This window comes from Zootoca vivipara, chromosome 15 (assembly GCF_965207765.1).
Source record: "Zootoca vivipara chromosome 15, rZooViv2.hap1.1, whole genome shotgun sequence".
Lineage (NCBI taxonomy): Eukaryota > Metazoa > Chordata > Lepidosauria > Squamata > Lacertidae > Zootoca > Zootoca vivipara.
Window position 1 is genome coordinate 21,039,837 of NC_142598.1, and position 22,210 is coordinate 21,062,046.

General features: G+C 44.8%; 1 protein-coding gene across 9 annotated transcripts in view; it reads right to left on the bottom strand.

Moving 5' to 3' along the window:
- PPP1R3B (protein phosphatase 1 regulatory subunit 3B) overlaps positions 1-22,210 on the bottom strand; it is a 73,993-nt gene that overhangs the window by 46,470 nt on the left and 5,313 nt on the right. For 3 of the 9 annotated variants that reach the window (XM_035140901.3, XM_035140902.3, XM_035140903.3), the window contains one exon: positions 9,715-14,002. The exons of 3 other annotated variants lie outside the window; for them this stretch is intronic. In XM_035140901.3, coding sequence (XP_034996792.1) covers positions 13,111-14,002 — 892 coding nt within the window. In that variant the 3' untranslated portion in view covers positions 9,715-13,110. Of the gene's footprint in view, positions 1-9,714; positions 14,003-15,235; positions 18,742-20,562; positions 20,751-21,429; positions 21,610-22,210 lie in introns of those variants that run through there. 3 more of the 9 variants (XM_088658865.1, XM_088658867.1, XM_035140906.3) reach the window with 3 other exon arrangements.

Consider the following 22,210-nt stretch of genomic DNA (forward strand, 5'->3'; position numbering starts at 1 on the left):
TGCTAACTAGAATTTTTGCACACTAAAATTTCGAAAGAAAAACTGTTCCATGCTATGTTGACCGATGAGCTAGAATCCAGTACTGTATGTTGTTACGCCATGCTCCCATTTCACATTTGGGCAAAGCAACTTACTAAGTATTGGTGGTTGATTACTCACCTACTTTAAAGGATGTTATACTTAGAAAAAGGAACTTCACTGGGGGAAGAAGAGAAAGTGGGTGGGTGAATGCTGGAGAAGGATGACATGTCTCTTGAAGAAATGACGACACCGTGGAGGCTGGTTCATTAGGGCATATAGGTCACTTCCCACTAAACACTGCCTGACCTCTTGCTTAAAACCTCCCTGGCTTAAAACCAGGGCTCTGACTGCACTTACTGTTGGCCTCCCTGCCTTCTTCTCTACTCATCCCAGTGGGTGCAAGGCACCATTGGCCACCTTAGGCCGCATCCCAACTATGCATTTTACCAGTATCATATTACTTTAAACAGTCGCTCCCCCAAAGGATCCTGGGAAATGTAGCTGGTTAAGGGTTCTGTGTGTTGTCAGCAGACCGCTCTTCTGAGAGTGGTTTAACACAGTGTTTCTCAACCTTTTTTGGACCACGGCACACTTGTTCCGTGAAAAAAATCACGAGGCACACCACCATTAAAAAAGTTTTAAAAAAATAACTCTGTGTCGCCCTATATTATAATTATGACTGTAAGAAACACTTGCCAAATATTGCTTTCCGGCGGGTCAGCGCTGCCGAGTTCTTAAAAGATCCGGGTTTCTGATCCACCCCACCCGACCCCGCCGTCCCGTATCTTACCCTGTGCATGTTCTCGGACTTGTGAGAGGACGATTTGGTCTTCATGCCTCCGTGAATTAGCAACAAACTACCTTTTGAATGATGGAGATTGAATATTTTAAAAGTAGCTACTTGAAGTCCGCTCGATTTTCCAAAAAAGAGACACACGTGCAGCACTATTAGCTGGGGGCTGCCATCTTGGCTAAAGGATTCTGGGATGATCCTGTCACGCGAGGCATGGGGAAAATGGAAATAATGAAAGCTGATTGGTCTGTGGAAACTAGAAGGGGCGAAGAAATAGGACACCCAGGGAGGTGGAGTTTGCAGCTGCAAAATCGCCCTTCTCGTCGCCGCACGTCGCGGCACACCAGCCAGCGTCTTGTGGCACACTAGTGTGCCGCGGAACAGTGGTTGAGAAACGCTGGTTTAACAATCAATCCTCTTCCCAGGAAGCTCTGGGGATTATAGCTGGTGTGCATGTGTGGGTCTCCTAACAACTCTCAGCACCCTTTTTATAGTCTTTATGCATTTTCAGTTGTAAATACAGATAAACTGTCTATTTCAAAAGAACCCCCTATTCCCCCCTCCGCCCTTCCTCCATTCATCCCATGTATAGATATCATTCACACAGAGTTAAGTTGTTTAACAAATCATGCGTCAATACTGAGAACAATAGTAGGTATTAGGTAATACCTAGCTCATTATTTCAGCAGATTACTCAAGAAATTGCTAGGGGGTCAGTGGTGGTGTCTTTGCCCCCACCATGTTTCCTCAAAATCATATTTGGTGTATTTTTAGAGCCTTAAGCTGCTTAGATCGTTCTTCCATGAGCACTATGTTCCAGATCTTCTCACACCATTCCTCCAGTGTCAAATTAGCAGCTGCCTTCCAGTTTTGATCTGCAACTTGTCTGGTGGCTATCATAAAAACCTTAAATAAAAAGTGTTTCAAAAAAGGTTTATTAATACTAGCCTTTGAGCACAGAGAACCATTTGACCTGTAATAAGAGTTACTTTATGTATTTTTAAGCTCTAAAAACCTTGAACTTTCTTGCAGTTCCACCACATATGGTAATAAGATCCTAGTCAGGGCTAGCCCACCTGTGAGGTAACAATTCACCTGAATAAAGATGCTAGCTTTATTAATAATAATTATTAATATTAATAATAATAATAATAATTATCCAAAGTCAGGAGAGCAAGAGTAGGATGAGGAATTAGTGTCTGTTCTGGAATAGCTGTAACTATGGTGAATATATTAAACCAAAAATACTATTAGCAACAGACATTCCCACCACATGTGCAGGAACATACCTATTAAAGAACAGTCCCTCCAGTGAGAGTGTATGGTTAACCCTAGAAAGATGAAGAGAAGTCCAATGCCAGATACAAATGACTTTCAGTGAGGTTTCTGGCAGCCTAGCCCAAATTGTCCTTAAGCGGGGGGTTTAGAACAGATTTTGTCCCAGTCAGACTCTTCAGCCTGGTGACCTAGATTCCTCTTCCCATACCAAAGAGATCAAGGGAGTTACCCATAAGATCAGGGGTCAGCAAACTTTTTCAGCAGGGGGCAGGTCCACTGTCCCTCAGACCTCGTGGGGGGACAGACTATATTTTGAAAAAAAATAAAATGAACGAATTCCTATGCCCCCAAAATAACCCAGAGATGCATTTTAAATAAAAGGACACATTCTACTCATGTAAAAACACGCTGATTCCCGGACCATCCGCGGGCTGGATTTAGAAGGCGATTGGGCCGGATCCGGCCCCCGGGCCTTAGTTTGCCTACCCATGCATAAGATCAGGCATCCCCAAACTGCGGCCCTCCATATGTTTTGGCCTACAACTCCCATGATCCCTAGCTGACAGGACCAGTGGTCAGGGATGATGGGAATTGTAGTCCAAAACATCTGGAGGGCCGAAGTTTGGGGATGCCTGCATAAGATCATCTATTAGTATTTTATCTAGGGTTGAGGCTACCCCCTTAGATTCCATATTTGGATGTGTACAGAGTGTCTCAGATGCAGTCAAGGATCTCATTCCTTCACCATTACAAACTAGCATCGTAGCAGACGAGTGTAATTGAAGCCATTGAATTCAATTAGTTCGGATATTAATTGTTTTACCAGATTATACATAGCAATCGGTTGTCCTCCTGGGAAAATGTCTTTCAGTTTTATTATATCAGCCTTTGCCCATTGTGGGAATTATTTATACTTGTCAGTAAAGTAAAACTGTGGGCGGTCTAGAATAGGAATGAGTGGCAAAAATGGAGGCCAATTATGGATGGTTGTGTTTGCTTACCATTCATCCTTTGTTATGTGCTCCTTTCTTCTCCTTTCCTTTTTCGCCCTCCTCAATGGGAACATTTAGATTGTAAATACCCTGGTCCAATACTTTGTGGCTTTTTTCTTGCTTATAATATTCTGTAAAGTGCCATGTAAATTGATAGGATGTGCAAGCAGTACAACTAGACATGTTGAGAAGGGGTGGGGCAGTGAAGACTTACTCGTTCTAGCTCTGAAATTCTAATCCTTTATCCTGGAGCAGGATCAAGCAGTTATGCCTGAACACATTTATTAAAAAAAGGTCCTTTTCAGTTCAATTGTTTGCAGACAATCGCTTTGAACAACTCCCTTTTAATCTTCCATACATGGAAAACTTAGTTTTGTTTCATAGCATTACCCTTTATCAGTTGAAGGCTGAATGTTACATACTTGCTTACAAAATATGGTTTATTTCATTCATATTATCACTAAAGCATGTGAAAAAGGAGAACGCCTTGCTCATTGCGCACTAGAATGCACGTCTAAATAGGTGCACATTGTTCTTAACAGGCTGGACCTCTGCATCCCCTCCCCCAAACCTGTTTCTTAGACTGACACAGAAACACATCTTTTTAGTAGGAAATGAACCTACTAAGCGCCAGTGTTTAGAAATGTTTAGGCAAATATAATTTTATATTAGAACCAGTTCACTTCCACTGCACATTTCTACCAGTATCAAAAACCGTTCCACCAAATCACTTTTGTAGCATTAAATGTCCCTTGCTATATAAATATCTACTCAGAAGGAATCCCCACTGATTTCTGTAGGGCTTATTTGCAGATAGGTCTTGACAGACTTCAGAGACCAAGAATTGAATTATCCGGTAAATTGCTGAATTTGGGTTGAGCAAAGACTGTCAAGTTTTTCTGGTCAGTCTCTCACTCATCATGTGTACTGTATTCTATAATGTCCGCAAGTACTGTAACTTGTTCTATCTAGCTGCTTTTAAATTTAGTGGTAGTTTCTCTTTCATATAAATGATCAGTCACAGACACACTGCTTCTGCTGCACTGCAGCAGCCTTTGAAAGAGGATTCTGATTTCCTTGAACAAAATATTCCTACTGACACACCAGTTACTCTTAAATCCTGTGCCCCAGTCTGGTTAAAGTTGCTCATGTAAGCTCCATTTAATGCCCTCAGAACTGGCTGCCTGTAATCCCTGTTGCTTTCAATAATAATAATAATAATTTATTATTTATACCCCGCCCATCTGGCCGGGTTCCCCCAGCCACTCTGGGCGGCTTCCAAAAAAACAGAAATTCTAAAATACAGAAATCCATCAGACATTAAAAGCTTCCCTAAACAGGGCTGCCTTGAGATGCCTTCTAAAGGTCTGGTAATTGTTCTCTTTGACCTCTAGTGGGAGGGCATTCCACAGGGTGGGTGCCACTACCGAGAAGGCCCTCTGCCTGGTTCCCTGTAACTTGGCTTCTCGTAATGAGGGAACCGCCAGAAGGCCCTCGGAGCTGGACCTCAGTGTCCGGGCAGAACGATGGGGGTGGAGACGCTCCTTCAGGTATACCGGACCGAGGCCGTTTAGGGCTTTAAAGGTCAACACCAACACTTTGAATTGTGCTCGGAAACGTACTGGGAGCCAATGTAGGTCTTTTAGGACCGGTGTTATGTGATCTCGGCGGCCGCTCCCAGTCACCAGTCTAGCTGCCGCATTCTGGATTAGTTGTAGTTTCCGGGTCACCTTCAAAGGTAGCCCCACGTAGAGCGCATTGCAGTAGTCCAAGCGAGAGATAACTAGAGCATGCACCACTCTGGAGAGACAGTCAGTGGGCAGGTAGGGACTCAGCCTGCGTACCAGATGGAGCTGATAAACAGCTGCCCTGGACACGGAGTTGACCTGTGCCTCCATGGACAGCTGTGAGTCTAAATTGACTCCCAGGCTGCACACCTGGTCTTTCAGGGGCACAGTTACCCCATTCAGGACCAGAGAGTCCTCCACACCCGCCCGCCTCCTGTCCCCCACAAACAGTACTTCTGTCTTGTCAGGATTCAATCTCAATCTGTTAGCCGCCATCCATCCTCCAACCGCCTCCAAGCACTCACACAGGACCTTCACCGCCTTCACTGGTTCTGATTTAAAAGAGAGGTAGAGCTGGGTATCATCAGCATACTGATGGACACCCAGCCCAAACCCCCTGATGATCTCTCCCAGCGGCTGCATATAGATGTTAAAAAGCATGGGGGAGAGGACAGAACCCTGAGGCACCCCACAAGTGAGAGCCCAGGGGTCTGAACACTCATCCCCCACCACCACTTTCTGAACACGGCCCAGGAGGAAGGAGCGGAACCACTGCATGACAGTGCCCCCAGCTCCCAAGCCCTCTAGACGGTCCAGAAGGATGTTATGGTCGATGGTGTCAAAAGCCGCTGAGAGATCCAGCAGAACAAGGAAACAGCTCTTACCTTTGTCCCTAGCCCGCCGGAGATCATCGACCAGTGCGACCAAGGCAGTTTCAGTCCCATGATGAGGCCTGAATCCTGACTGGAAGGGATCCAAATGGTCCGCTTCTTCCAGGCGTGCCTGGAGTTGTTCCGCAACCACTTGCTCAATCACCTTGCCCAAGAATGGAAGATTTGAGACTGGGCGATAGTTGGCCATATTGGCCGGATCTAAAGATGGTTTTTTAAGAAGCGGTTTAATAACCGCCTCTTTCAGCGGGTCTGGGAAGGCTCCCTCATAGAGAGAAGCATTTACCAACCCGCGAAGCCCATCGCCCAGCCCTTCCTGGCTAGCTTTTATAAGCCAGGATGGGCAAGGATCAAGGAGACAGGTGGTTGGTTTCATTCGTCTAAGCAGCCTGTCCACATCCTCGGAGGTAACAGATTGAAATTGTTCCCACAAAACTTGACTAGACAGGACTCTAGCACTCCCCCGCCCCGGCCCTGCTCCCACGGTGGAGTCTACCTCTTCCCGAATCTGAGCGACTTTATCTGCAAAAAACTTTGCAAAATCATTGCAGGAGATCATGTGGCCCGTACTGGGCCCGGATGGAGCAGGTGGTTCCGCTAAATTGCGAACCACCTGGAAGAGTCTCCTGCTGCTGTTTTCTGCAGATGCGATGGAGACGGTGAAGAAGGTCCTCTTCGCCGTCACCATTGCCACTTGGTAGGCTCGAAGTTGAGCTCTAGCCCGTGTCCGGTCTGATTCAAAATGAGTTTTCCGCCACCGGCGCTCTAGCCGTCTCAACGACTGTTTCATTGCCCTCAGCGCCGGGGAAAACCACGGGGCTGTCCGGGCTCCATGCAATCTGAGAGGGCGCTTCGGAGCCAGACAGTCAATAGCGCTGGTTAACTCCGCATTCCAGCGGGCCACCAGGGAATCAGCTGAAAGGCCATCGACATGGGATAAAACATCCCCTACCACTCTTTGGAAGCCAATTGGATCCATTAAGTAGCGGGGGCGGACCATCCGAATCGGTCCCACCTCCCTGCAGAGGGGAAGGGTTGCGGAGAAGTCCAGTTGCACCAGAAAGTGATCTGACCATGGCACTTCTTTTGTTTCGCTTTTACTTAATGTCAGATCACCAACATCCATAGAGGTAAACACCAAGTCCAAGGCATGTCCGCGGCTATGAGTTGGGCCAGACTTATTCAGGGACAGCCCCATGGTGGCCATGCTTTCCACGAAGTCCCGAGCGGCTCCTTGTAAGGTCGTGTCGGCATGGATGTTAAAATCCCCTAAGACAACCAAGCTAGGTGTCTCCAGGAGCACATCCGACACGACCTGAAGCAGCTCGGGCAGGGAATCCTTGGTGCAGCGGGGAGGTCGGTACACCAAAAGGAATCCTGTACTGCCTCTATTGCCCAACTTCCAGAACATGCACTCAGAGAACTGGGTCTTCCCAATAGGACGCCTGGTGCAAACTAATGACTTCCTAAAAATCACTGCAACCCCCCCTCCCCGCCCAGATGGCCTGGGTTGCTGTGCATAAGAGAAACCTGGTGGGCAAGCAGCGCCAAGAACGGGCCCATCGGCTTCCTCCAACCAGGTCTCTGTCACACATGCCAGGTCAAATCCTCCATCCACAATCAGGTCGTGAATGGCGGTGGTCTTATTCATCATCGACCTGGCATTGCACAGCAGCACCTTCAGGTCATGTGGGTATCCCTTGCCTATTCCAATATCCGTCCGGTCAGGACCAGACCTGGAGGCAGGGATAGTCCTCAGACAACGACTAAGTCTGCCTCCTCGGTAATGACATGGTCTGGTCTTAGCGTAACTCCTCCTCCTACCCGTGACCACTGAGATCGGTTGTTCCAGTGCACCCCCCCCCTGTGGAATCTGCCCCAGCCATTTTGCTTGCTGGGACCCCCTCCCGGGCAGCCCTGACCCCTCCCCTTAAAAACAAAATAAAACCTCTGTAAAAAACAGCAAAGAACGCAACAAAAAAAGAACACAAAAAAGACAATAAAACAATAAAACCAAAAACAATAAAAATTACAAATACACTAAAATTTAACAGATTCCCACACCCAACTAAACATCCCTCCCACCTACCACCCCAAACACAATAAAACAATAAAACCAAAAACAATAAAAATTACAAATACACTAAAATTTAACAGATTCCCACACCCAACTAAAAATCCCTCCCACCTACCACCCCAAAGAAGATAAAAACATAAAAAATTCTTTAAAAAGCCTTTTAAAAAGAACTCTGTGCTGTTTCAAGTTCCCCTGGGCAGCACCAGCAGCAGAGCAGCGGCAGCAGTCCTTTATGAGGCCTTCCAATAGACTGAGGCTGCCATTCTAATGCATAGATATGGATGGGAAAGGAATTTTTAGTTTGCATTTTAATGTAAAGCCACTTAGCCTGTACTTCCGGAACCAATATGCAAACCAAAGCACAGCTATTTTTGCCGAACAAAAGATGCTTAAAAAATGCTTATTAGGGAAAATGCACACAGAAGTGTGTTAGTGTGAGTAACAAATTAAAAATGCATTGCATTGCGGAAATTGCTTTCAAAGCATTAGGAGAAACATGGACGAAAGTGTGTACTGTACTAATTTTCACATGGGTATGTTTTTGCAAACAGATACAGAAATGGCGCCAGCTTAAATTAATACTGGGAAAGTGAGAAACGGATATTCATCTATGCCTACTAGAGGGTAAGAGGTAGGAGTAATTAAACCAGGGGTGCCCAAACTTTTTTCAAAGAGGGCCAGATTTGATGAAGTGAACATGCGTGAGGGCTGACCAAAGTTGTTGAGCTTTTTTTAGGATTGAAGCTTTTTTGAGCTTTTTTACGATTTTACCCCAAGTGATAGACTGCCACAGGGGCCGGTTTAGACCCCCGAAACAGTCTTTGGACATGCCTGATTCAAACACAGTGGGACTTACTTCTGAGTAAACAGGCGTAGCATTGGAGCTACACAGTGCAATGTTATGCATGTTGTCTCAGAAGTCAGTCCTGCTGTGTTCAATGAAGTATGCACCCGAGTAATTGGGATTGCAGCTTTACTTTTTGAAGGTGAAAGAGAGCAAGTGTTTCTTAAAATTGTGGCCTCCAAAAATGGATACATCAGGAGAGGCTGAGAAGTCCCATCCTCCCATTTCTTTGATACATTGCTTTTTATCAATGTCAAATCATAGTCCTGGTGTGCGTTTTCTAGTGCAACCCGATTCTGTAATAATTCTTAACCTCTGCAATAAAGAGGGCACCACTTTAGCACTAGGGTTGCGCAGCCATGAAGCAAGTGTTCTTAGACATGGCCGTGACATTTCAAATAAAATCCAATGCAAGATCAACCATGGCTGTGATCCTATGTACTTACTTAGAAGCAAGGCCCATTGCAGAGGGCCAGATTTAGCCAAGAGGCCAGGAGTTACCTATTCCTTCTTTAGGTATAAAGGTAAAGGGACCCCTGACCATTAGGTCCAGTCGTGACCGACTCTGGGGCTGCGCGCTCATCTCGCATTATTGGCCGAGGGAGCCGGCGTATAGTTTCCAGATCATGTGGCCAGCATGACAAAGCCGCTTCTGGCAAACCAGAGCAGCACATGGAAACGCCGTTTACCTTCCCGCTCTAGCGGTTCCTATTTATCTACTTGCATTTTGACGTGCTTTCGAACTGCTAGGTTGGCAGGAGCTGGGACCAAGCAACGGGAGCTCACCCCGTCACAGGGATTTGAACCACTGACCTTCTGATCAGCAAGCCCTAGGCTCAGTGGTTTAACCCACAGCGCCACCCGTGTCTAATAACCCGTGTGTTATTAGGATACACCCATTCCTTTCACAAACCTGCAGTTCTCAGAGTGGTTTAATAGTCAATCGCTCTTCCTGGGTGGGGGGGGGGTTGCCTGTTCTCTATCACTGTTCTTTATTACTGAGGCAGAGCAGCTTCCCTTATGTCCTGCAGTATAGTAGCTTCAACATGACCTTTTTACAGTTAATAATGGAAGCATGAGGCAAATCCTGGTTCCCACTTTTTACAACAGTGTGACTATGCTCATCCTTAAATTTGCATCTGGCACAAGCCCTCCATTTTTTCTCTTCCTCCCACGCAATTTTTAAAGCCTCCAGATTTAATTCTTAGGTATGTTTTACCACCGAGCTCTCACGTCACAAAATGCAAAGTCTCCTTGTAACATTTTCTTTTATTCAAGATAAAAACAAAAGCATTGTGATATTACAGACAACACTACAGAAAACAAATCCATTGTGATTGTAAAGTGCATTTTTTCAGTTGTGTACAAAATATTAAAAACATGCAAGGCACTGAAGCATAAAACCGAGGACGACAATTCCTCAGTTACATTCAAAATGGCAATTGAAACTAGGAAGCCAGGAAGATGACTTTAAAAACAAAATGGCAGGGGAAGAGTTGAAATGAAAGGTGTTGTTTGGAAGAACCGTTCCTAGTTTCCATTTCACAGTCTTGTCTCCAGCTGCTTGCCTGGCAAGTTACTTACAGACACCTTTAGCAGAGCCAGTGAAGTCCCCACCCATCTAGCTACACATTATTATTTACAAGAATGTACTGTCCTGAAGTAATTTAAGCCCTTGGGAGTTCAGCTTTATGGAAGAAATTGGATCCTGACTTTTTCAACAGTCTGATGGATTTATGTAGAGATCTTGCTGGAGCTCCTCAGTTCCAATACCCTGCACTTCTTTCCCCATTTACTTCAGTCCTTGGTCCAGTTCCTACACATGGCCCCAGTATGTAGGTTTTACATGTAGTGGATCAAACAAGCAGGTATTTAATCTGTAAGCTTATGACTAGAGGCCTGTAAGATTAAGCCTCACTCTTATACTTTCCTACTTAATTCAAAACACCTTGCTGAACATCTAGGGGCAGTTCTGGAAAAAAAAACCAACCGTTTGTGATTTTGCTGGTTTTTCCACGGATGATATCTACTCAAAAGTAAAGTGCAAAAACAGCATTATTTTCCCATGAGGAATTTAAGTATCTGGTAGAAACTGTTCCGTAAAAGATGAAGCCATTTAATGCAGGCTCTTGTAATCTTACTAGTTGCAATCCCAAGGTTGTATTTTAACTATTTTTCGCCCATACGCATTAGTAAGCCCTTTATGTTACAACAGGCTCAATTAACTTTGTTCACATTTCTGCACTTGGAAGAATTGTAGGAAGTGCACTATTTTATGCCAGGAGCAGCCGTGTTTCGTTACGGTTTTCATTGCTGGGAAATAAATCCTTTCCTTCTATCACTTTGTTAAAGCTATCGCAACCATAGCAGTGAGCTGGATCGCTTTTTCCGTAACCGAAGAGAATAAATGAAGACATTGGAGCAGATTCAACCACTCCCGCTTCTCCCCAGAACATCCCAGTGCTACGGAAGCCGCTCCTTCCATTCTGGGTTAGTAATGGAGAAGGTGGGTTGCTGGCTAGATAAGCACCAACTCTTAGGAAGCCAGACTCAGACCAAGTTACCCTAGCAGATTATTTTCTACTCTTTGTGGGGGGAGTAGATTTTTTGTTTTAAAAGCACTAGCATCCGAGACCACCTGGGTACTTAAATCTGACATTTGCAACATGCAGATGCTTATAAGCACAGTTCCAAGTAGGAATTCAGGTTCTGTCTGTGCAGACTGAACAAGTGGGAAATGACACAACTCCTACTGAGTTAGATGAGGGATGTGCCAGCTTTTCAGGATTTTTAAGAGGCTATTAGTGGCACATAAATTAGGACCCTTTCCCATACTGGAACAGCAAATGGACATTCCAATACAAAGTTCTTCTATTGCGTGCCAACCTAAAGCACACAGCATTGTATGGATGCATGTACTTTACAATTCAAGATGATCTGGGCAGTTTTATATAACAGAATGCAAGAGGAACCAGTAGGGTTAGGTAGCTGGGCACTGAGAAATGTGACCCAAGAGTCTTGCAATATTTCACCAGCAGATTATGGAGCTATAGCTCACGTAACAAAATTAACTTTCAGTCCGCCTCACTGTAACCCCACACTTGGGCACTTGGGTAGAGCTGGCATAACTCAGTTTGCTCCACGACTGAGCCGCAATACTCCGCAGATTCGTTTGTCTCATGTGTTTGGGTTGAATTCCCTTGCAGCAGTCAAAAGCTCTTGTGAGCTGGGATTACACAGTACAAAGGGTGGAGGGAAGCTAAATGGCTTTATTTAGTGTTCAAGTCACAACGTAGGGGCTTGGATCTAACAGTCCCCAATGGACCATGAAACATGGCTGTCTGCTGTAGCTATGTACTGTGAAGCTAGTGTGGAAATTAACAACCCAAATCTTTTTTTTTCTTTTTGGCTTATAGAGAAGGCCTTTGCTTCCTCCTGCCCTGTATCCACTCTCCTTTCCTAGCCTACAGGAACACGCAAAACTGCCTCCTACTCCATGTCCTACCCAGAAATCCCAGGGTTTAAACCTGGGCTTTTTTGCATGCAGAGAACACATGCTGTTATCACCGATGTACAGTCCCTCCTCCTCCTGTGAGTGAGCAATGGGGCTGGGATGTTGCACTGAACATAACGAATATTCCTCATACAAGTCGATAACCTTTATTTGATTTTGTCAGTAACACTCAATTTTATAAAAATTAATGGGGATGGGGAAGTAGTAAAACAAAACAGTTATTTAACCAGACAACTATTCCGGGCTCAAAAGAAATACATTTAAATAAAATGGTCATATGAAAAGTTACGTGTTCATAAAAAAATAGATATTTTTACTCTTTGCAGCCAACCCAAAGTAGTTGTTCAAGGTACATTAATAAGATCGCAGCCCCTCAACCTACGCTAACACACACATTTGGCTCAGGGGCTACGAGATTGTAACACCAATGACCTCCCAAAAGACGCTCCTGCCTCAGCCATTGAGAAGAACTTAAAACATACTGTTCTTGTCAAAAAAAGAGGCAGAACAGTGAGCAAGCGCCCTGGCATCTTCCCACAAATGAAGGCATTTCCTAAAATGGAAGGGAGCAGAGTCATAATACAAGCTAAAATTACAGCCACTTCTATTTGAACGCCTTGGTCTCTTCCAGATCGGACAAAGTAGATAAGGGAAGATGCTAGCATAGCTCCCTCACAAGGCTGGATATTCTCTCCCTAGTTCCTTGTCAAACATGGAATAGCTTTTTGGAGATGTGTACCCCAGCAGGGTTCCATAGTTCAACAGGTGAAGCTAGGCAAACCTTTCTCTGGACGGCTTACAATACTGTGGTGAAGCTCAAGGCATGTAAGCAGAACTGCTTGGACTGAAGCAGTGAAAGCTGAACTGGACTTGGGAGACTTGGCAGCATTAGTCTTAAGACAGCAAAGAGATCTCCCCTTTTCTAGCTGTTTAAATTCATTACATCCAGGATGATGCTAAGAGCATCTGTTTTTAAAAACCATCTGCAGTCAGAAGTTTCACAAGTCCTTTAGTTTCAGTTTCTGCCAACTCTAAACCATGCGAGCCTCCTTTCTCAATCGCCCCCTGGCAGCAAACTCCCAGGCGTTTGCTGAGCAGAGGATGTTTGCAAATACAGAGCCCAGATCTTTCATTCAGTAATAAGGCCCGCGTTTCTCATACCCTGTGTAGCTGGGCCATTCAGGAAACAGGCCGTAGGAACACCGGGGGCTTCCAAACTGGTCAAAAGCAATCCCAAACCCGGGTCCACCCTGCGGCTGAGAAATCTCCCGGGCAGATTTGAGTTCGGACCGTATGATCCTGTAGTTGAGGCCTTTGTTGCTGTCCCAGTATACCTTGCCATCACACTCATAACACACAGCAAACTCTATCCTTTCGTGGGGTTGAACTCTCTCCGGCAAGCTGACCTCGAAGGAGAACGTGTCCTTATCTGAACCCGCATATGTGTCCTTAACATACTGGCACGGGTAGTCTGTGAAGGTTTTCCAGGTGTCAAATGTCATCCGGATCTTCACAGCCTTCTCAAATGCAAGATTCCTGACTTTCACGGTGCCGACGATGGCTTTATCTTTCAGCATGCAGTTTTCAAGGCAGACGTAGTCGGCCTGGAGGCGATTCCGGAAGTCCAAATAATCTGCAGAAGGCTGTATGAAATCCAAGACAAAGTCGTCTCTGTCCACGGTCGTCAGGCCCACAATATTGTCTATTAGTTCCGTGATATTAAACGGGATCTCCAAGGGCTCATCAAACTGGGAGAACACTTTAACGACCGTGAGAGACAGGCCCCTGCTGTCCGCAAAGGAAACCCTCTTTTTCACCCGGTTGCTCTGCAGAGCTTTGACTTCCTCCCCCAGTCCGTTCAGCTCGGTGTTGCTGTGCAAATGGATGCAAGGCCGCAAAGGCATCTTCTGCTTCGGAGCAATTTTGCAGGCAAAACTCTCCCTTCGCAAGTAGGGCGTGCGCAGGTAGACCTGCATGGCTACATCCACTGCCATTGTGGGCTTGTGAGGAAAGGAGTCCAATATTCTGAAGAAGAAGATGGAAGAAAACAAAAACTGATCAATAATCAGAGGGGCCATTTCACATCTCACGCAGCTACAAAAGCAAGGTTTTATATGCAAGGAGAGTCCTACTGGATCTGACTAGGCCTATTTAGTCCAGCATTCTGCTCCCACAGGTGCTTATGGGATAGCCACAAACAGGATGTGACCACAATGGCATTCTCCCACATCAATACATTATATGGTACTGTACGCCATCATTTAACTATGAGCTGTTTAAAGTGATACTGCCTCTTAGGTGTCCGTAATCTCCCAAAATTCAGCTTCATTGGGTGACCCTAGGTCAGGGGTCACCAAACTAAGGCCCGGGGGCTGGATGCGGCCCAATCACCTTCCAAATCCGGCCCGTGGACAGTCTGGGAATCAGCATGTTTTTACATGAGTAGAATGTGTCCTTTTATTTAAAATGCATCTCTGGGTTATTTGTGGGGCCTGCCTGGTGTTTTTACATGAGAAGAATGTGTCCTTTTATTTAAAATGCATCTCTGGGTTATTTGTGGGGCATAGGAATTCGTTCATTTTATATATATATATATAGTCCGGCCCCCCACAAGGTCTGAAGGACAGTGGACCGGCCCCCTGCTGAAAAAGTTTGCTGACCCCTGCCCTAGGTTCTAGTTTTCAACAGCATTCCAGAACAAATCCCAGTTCTCCATGATACACCCATCTTTGCAAAATGTGTTTGCCACATTCACGATGTATATCTTTAGCTTGATGGCGTTGTGCATTTCGTTTTGATGGGAGATTTAGCCTAAAAAATTCAAAAACCTTAAATAGAGTTTTAAAATGCCTGGATCCATGGCCCTCGCATGCAGAGCAATCCAAAGCATGCTGATTCAGAAGAAAGTCCTACAAAGTTCAATCAGCTTGCTCCAACGTACGTGCACCCAGGATGGTAGCCTTAGTCACCAAGTAAGTGATCTTGGCCAACATCCTTGGTACAGAGAAACAGAAATTCCACAACTGCCTCATGCAGATTTAAAATTATGTAATGGAAGAGGTATGTGGGTTGCATAATGAAAAGCATTCCAATTTGCATTCCTGCAAATCAACAGATTTTGAATGCTTTTGCAATCAGCTGGCTTGGATATATGTTCAGAAGAATGCAAATTATCAAACACAGAAAACTGGATTCAAATCACATTTCCGACATCACCCCCCGTGACAATTTAAAACATTGTTTAAATTACAGTGCTACCTTGGTTTTCGAACGTCTCCATTGACAAACGTTTCGGTTTTCGAACGCCAAAAACCCGGAAGTAAATGCTTCCGTTTCCGAAGCACCTCAGAAGTCGAATGGCTTCCGCTGAGTGTTCCTCAATTTTCTCAATTAAATTTGCAGACCGCCCTTGGCGCCTCGGTTTTCGAACGTTTCAGAACTCGAATGGTGTTCCGGAACGGATTACGTTTGAAAACCAAGGTACCACTGTCATCAATTTGAATATTCTTTTTTAAAATTTCAACCAAACCATGTTGATGAAAAGTGTACTAATTTAACAAGGGTGCTCCTCCCATCATGTAGAAATATGCAGCAATTTCAGATGCAGCGATTCCAATGCAGAATTTCAACACAGAAGATCCATAGTTCAGATTTCTGCTCCATCCTAACAGTCTTCTGCTTCACATGAAACACAATTATCAGCCCTCGTCCTCCTCTACACCAGACAACCCCAGAAATATAATATTTTATATTTATTTTAAGCAGTCTGATTGAGGAACAACTCTTCCTCTAAACGGTGTTTCCCAAACTTGGGTCTCCAGCTGTTTTTGGACTACAACTCCCATCATCTTTAGCGAGCAGGACCAGTGGTCAGGGGTGATGGGAACTGTCGTTCAAAACCACCTGGAGACCCAAGGTGGAGAAACACTGCTGTACCAAGTCTCACTTGAAAAGCATTCTCAAAAGCAAACACAGGGGCACATTCATCACCATGCTCACCCAGGAACCCAGAAGTTGCTGGATGGAAACCACATTGCAATCTGAAATTGCACGGATTGGTTCAGGCAGCTGAATGAAGTGCAACTTGTGCACTGTCTCTAATAAGGCTTCTTTATGCAGCAAATTTGCCCCGCCCATGAGTACTGGAAACTTTCCTTGGGAGTGCAGAAACAGGAAGTGGCAAGCTGATTAAGCAGCAGTGACAGACTCTATTGAATTCAATTGCTGGAAAGGAAGCCGCAACAGACATGCGACCGGAACCAGCATTAGCAAGTTCGGTCAGCGACCAAACCAATATTGAGACACTTCACGAATTTGAACTTCTTGTAACAGTTTGAAGAAATGGCCCAAATCCATGTATGAGTGACAAAAAGGGTTAAAAGAACCACCACAAACATAAAGACAGACTGGAAAGTAATGTATTTCCTGCTATGCATGCTACCACTTCCTAGGCCTAATTGAATAATAATGAATTAGCTAGGTGATGCTTAGTGCCAAGTTTCACATTTGACCAGTTTCAAATATTCTGTACCTCAAATGAGTGTGAATCTTGGGTTGGAAGACTAGAATCTATGGCGCAGGATAGTGCCATGCACTTGTCAGCTTTTCCTAACACGGTTCCCCCTCCAGACCCTGTTGGAGCGATAACTCCCGTAATCCTGACCACTGAACATGCTATTTGAGACTGGTTGCTGTAGTCCAGGATATTTGGAGGGTGCAAAGTCCGGAAGCCTGAGTTATGGGTTTGCAATAAACTGTCTCTAGGTTTCCATTCAGTTTATGCACCCACACACAAATTTTCTCAGTGACCAAGTTTCAATATTGCCAGCTTATAACAGAAAAACACTGAAATAAGAAGGTAGTAGTCTAAAGCAGGGGTGAGAAGTCTGTGACCCTCCAGATCAGTGTTTCCCAAACTTGGGTATCCACCTGTTTATGGACTACAATTCCCATCATCCCTGACCACTGGGTCCTGCTAGCTAGGGATGATGGGAGATGTAGTCCAGCAACATCTGAAGGTCCACAGGCTCACTCACCATTCCTAGTCTAGAAAACAAACTACAGGTAAAAATGGGAAGCAATGGGCGATAACTTAAGCTGAACAAATTTAAGTTTGGCAGTTAACCACAGAAGTCCCTGCACATTTTTTTAAAAAAACCAATTTTGCTAATTTATCATTCCAGATTATTGCAAATAGGAAGCTCTCCCCATATATGCAATTCTGACTAAAGTGCACACTGATTCAGCCAACAGATAAAATTATATCTGACAAACATGAGACAACACCCATTTTGTGGATAAGCAAACCAGTCTCTGTTCCTGCTCAGCCTTATACTGTCTAGCTACCTTTCACAACTTTGTCTCAGAGTAAAGCCCAAATATACCATAACACTGTGGAGCAAGGGTTACCTATACAACTACTGTGTATATTTCTTTAGGAGGCAGTTTTCTAACAGCATTTTTGGAACCTTAGAAACAAGAAGCTTCTCATTGAGAAGATGACTAATGGCAGACAAGCTGCCTAAAGGCAACTTGCCAGCCACTACAGTCATACCTCGGTTTGCGACCGCAATCCATTCCGCGGAGCCAGTCACTCCCCGAATCAGTTGCTCCGCGATGCACGCTTCTGTGCGTGCGTGAAGCATCGATAGAGCACTTCTGCGCACGCTGTGCAGATCGCTTCTGCGTATCCGAGCGCTGCGGAACTCGGATGTAAACACTTCCGGGTCCGCGGTGGTCGGCAACCGAAGCAGTCGCAAACGGAGGTGGTCGCAAACCGAGGTTTGACTGTACTCAAGTTCTCCTGCAAGGTGGAGCAGATAGAGAGTGCTGGGTGGGTTTGGCGGTACATGAATACCCAACACAAACAGCATGTTCTTCTCCAGAACATTGTCCAGAATCCTCTGCAACATACAGCAGATGCTCAAAGGTCCCTCAGCAGACATGCCAATGTAGAAATGGTTCTCTAAAGATAACCAAGTTTGACAGCCATCATGTTCTGAAATTCCTCTTGACTATAAGAAAATCCACTTAACTCAAAGCCTATCAAAATGGGATGAACTACTCCAAGGAACTTCAACAGAGGGGGACTGTAACATGAAACTACTGAACTGCAATACATCAAACCACCTGAATGGGAAGAGCTACTCAAGATGAAGTAATCAGATGACACCATGGCCTTTGGCTAGTGCAATAAAGTTTACGATGGTGGTGATAAAGGAACTTTGTAGGGAGATTGCATTAAGAAGTTCAAGCATTTGTACTGCCATTATTTTATGGACTGAACCTGATTTTTAGGACATGATTTATGTGAACTGGCTTATCAGTGCCAGGATGCCTGTGCAACCAGCAGCTGTTTCTGTGAATTACCAATACCACCATTAAGTGCATAATTACCACTGTGCAACCTTTGCTGCATTTCATTCCCCACCCAAAAACTGTTTTGCACCCACTTCATGCATCTGATGAAGTGGACCACAATCCAGGGATGCTTATGCAGTAATAAATGTGTTAAGTCTTTAAAGTGCCACAAGACTTTTTCTTTGTTCGAGAGACAATGTGCCAGACCTTGCCATCTATTCAGATCCATGTGTTATCAGGGTGCCAGGTATTAGCAGTTTTGTTGTCATGCAGATAAAGGTAAAGGGACCCCTGACCATTAGGTCCAGTCGTGACCGACTCTGGGGTTGCGCGCTCATCTCGCATTATTGGCCAAGGGAGCCGGCATATAGCTTCCAGGTCATGTGGCCAGCATGACAAAGCCGCTTCTGGCAAACCAGAGCAGCACATGGAAACGCTGTTTACCTTCCCGCTGTAGCGGTTCCTATTTATCTACTTGCATTTTGACGTGCTTTCGAACTGCTAGGTTGGCAGGAGCTGGGACCGAGCAACGGGAGCTCACCCCGTCACAGGGATTCGAACCGCCGACCTTCTGATCAGCAAGCCCTAGGCTCAGTGGTTTAACCACAGCGCCACCTGGGTCCCAGATACCCCCTGACAAAACACCAGTCAACCCCTACGGGGACAATTCCTTCCTCACAACTCTTAAAAGGGTGGCAGAGCATATGCTTTGCATGTGAAAGGTTTGGTCCCTGGCATTTCCAGGTAAGAATGAGAATGCCCTCTGCCTCAGAGTCTGCAAAGCTGCTTCCAGTCAGGGTAAATATTTAGCTAGATAGATCCAGCTTTCTAAGAACTCATCACAGTTCTGACAAATTTGAAATCCTAAAAGACAGATTTTCTTTTGTTCAAAAAGTCACCTGCTGCATGATTTCAGGAACTGTATGTCAAAACGAAACCCTCATTGAATGAGTAAGGTTGATGTCTAACAAGGAAGAACCACAACATCAGAAATTCCCTGTTTGGAATCTAGTTTGGCAGATGTTGGGGAAAGAAGTCAGTTTTGGCCTCTCGCCTATTTGCAAATAGACAATTTTTTTTGCTGGAATTCAAGTGTCACGCCCGAACTGCAGTTACAAAGTTGGCTGGCAAGATAGGCCTGATTTTCTTAAATACTCTCTCCAAACTAAGTCAGAGCTAGCATGCTAGTTTTGCATCTATTTCCCAATACCGTATATGCCCAATTTCACATCCTACTCATTAACAAGGCTAAGCAAAATGCTTTGTTACACAAGTAACTCCCAGATGAAGCGGTGAAGGTATTGCTGCAATTCAAGCTTTGGAAGGATAAAACCCTTGAGAGATTTCTGTTGAGCGTCACAAGTACTGTACAAAGCTTCCTATGGGACGGTATTAGTGCTGAGTTTGCTGAGATTTTCACACCTAAAGGAAGTCAAAATCTGAAACCAGCCATATTAGTCAGGGGTTCACTGTACAAGTCCATGTTTCAAAACGCAGGCATTTAAATATTTAAATATGGATTGTTATGTATACTGCCCTTAACTCCATCGAAGGAAAGCATATAAATGTATATAAAAAGAGATGGTAGCACATTAGCATGGTCAGGTTTTTTTAATTAAAATCACTTTGAATGACACCAAAATTAAGGCCCGCTCTAGCAGTCCTAGTTTAGCAAATATTATAACTGTGCAAGCTTAATTCATGATAGCACTTAAGAGTACTTTCAAAATGGACTTCACAGATTCAGTAAGAATAGATTAACCAATAGCTATCATCATATAGAATCAATTGGAAGGGATACCATCTAGTCCAAGCCCGAAATAGCTACATGAAACTGCCACATTCAGAGGCAGTATATATCTATCTGAATACCAGATATTGCATAAAAAGACCAACAGGGAAAGTAGTCAACTGACTGAGAGTTCCCTAAGGCTGGCCACTGTTTAAAACGTGAAACTAAACTGGATGGATCTTTGTCTGTCTAAGGAAGGCCATTTTTATACAATCTTATCACTGCTTCAAACTATATAAAAAAATGCAAACAATATTAGGAGCTACCATAGTGCTTTCAACAATATCAGGAGAGCCAAAATCAGGTTCATTTGTTTTCATTCCTTTTTTGCTGTTAATGAAATGACAGCAGACTTATTTCTCCAATTTAGAAAAAAAATGTTTCCTGAATGACCTTAATCTGACCCAGCCACCAGACTTCTGCTTATTCTCACCTTCATCACTTACTGCAAATCCATTTGTCCATGTCCTTTATGATGCAGAGGCAACTGCTCATTTTTCTATAACCTTAGAGGCACAGGCACTGCAGGCTGCACAACAACTCCACACCTGCTGAAATTCCCTGCTCTACACAGCTATTGAAACTGAAGGAGCCCCGTCCTCCTTTTCATCTAGCCCAGTGGTTCCCAACAGGTGGTCCGGGGACCCCCAGGGGTCCGCGAGCTATGCCAGAGGGGTCCTCAAGATGCTATTAGAATAAAAAATATATTAAATATATTTCGTATGATAACAGATTTTTTGCTTTGGCCGCTTCCTGCATGAGCAGAGTCTAGCGCAAAACTAGAATTAGATAGAGGCAGTAGTTCTGCTGTATGCCGTTAGGTGGTGCTTTACAAACACTACTGTTTTGCAAAGAGGCAGCGCACGCATTCTACTAACGCTCACCTCCCCAAGATGCTTTGCGCGCGTCGGCTTCATCTGTGCGCTACTGCGCAAGTACCCTGTCTTCTCCATTCCCCTCCCTCCTCCCTGGCGCGCACTGCCTCTTTGCAAAACAGTAGTGTTTGTAAACAAAGCGTTGTTTTTCGCGGAAGCTACAGTTCGCATAGTTAAAACTGGACCGTTGGTTAAAAAGTGGTTCATCTCATTAAGAACTGAAAATTAAAACTAACTATATACTGATGGAATACTCTGTTGTAACTGTAAAAAACATATAAATATAAAATATAAAAAGACTCTTAATTTGGCTCTCACTTTTTAATTTTAGGATTAGGAATTAATGGGGGTCCTTGTCACAATAGCGGCTCGATGAGGGGTCCTCGAGAAAATTTTGTTGGGAACCCCTGATCTAGCCAACTTACGTAGGATGTGGGTTTTGCTCCAGTCTCCTGTGCACTCTTTCTATGTATGAGCATGATGAAGCCTTTGAGTCTGTCTGTGCTCCATCAGAAACGCCCCAACCCAGAGAACAGAAGCCACCCTCCTAGATATCTGAAACAAGAGTTTCTGAAACTGTACCATCATCCAAATGGGACATAAGCATACTCCAGATGTGGAGCCTGATCCGATGTGTGGTTTACAACAGCGTTTCTCAACCGCTGTTCCGCGGCACACTAGTGACGCTGGCTGGTGTGCCGCGACGTGCGGCGACGAGAAGGGCGATTTGCATTGTCACGTGCCTGGCGGCCGCCAATAATCTGCGCTGACCCGCCGGAAAGGAAGCTGGCCGGGTCATGACGCGGAGCGAGCGCAGCTCTCAACAGCCACCACTACGGGAGGGTGGTTTTAGACAAACTTAAAGAAGCTGGCTGGATGAGCTCAACCTGAAACTTGCTGAGCAAAGGATTGTGCTGGCAGAGAAATCAGCGGCTTGTGAAGCCTTATTACAGGAGATTGCAACCAACACAGCAATTGGCAAGTGTTTCTTACATTCATAATTATATAGACAATATAGGGCGGCACAGAGTTAAATTTTTTAACTTTTTTCATGGTGGTGTGCCTCGTGATTTTTTTCATGGAACAAGTGTGCCTTGGCCCAAAAAAAGTTGAGAAACACTGGTTTACAAGGTAGAAATGTCCCACCATGCATAGGCTATCAATGGCTACTAAACACGGTAGCTTGTGCTCTACCTCCACTATATA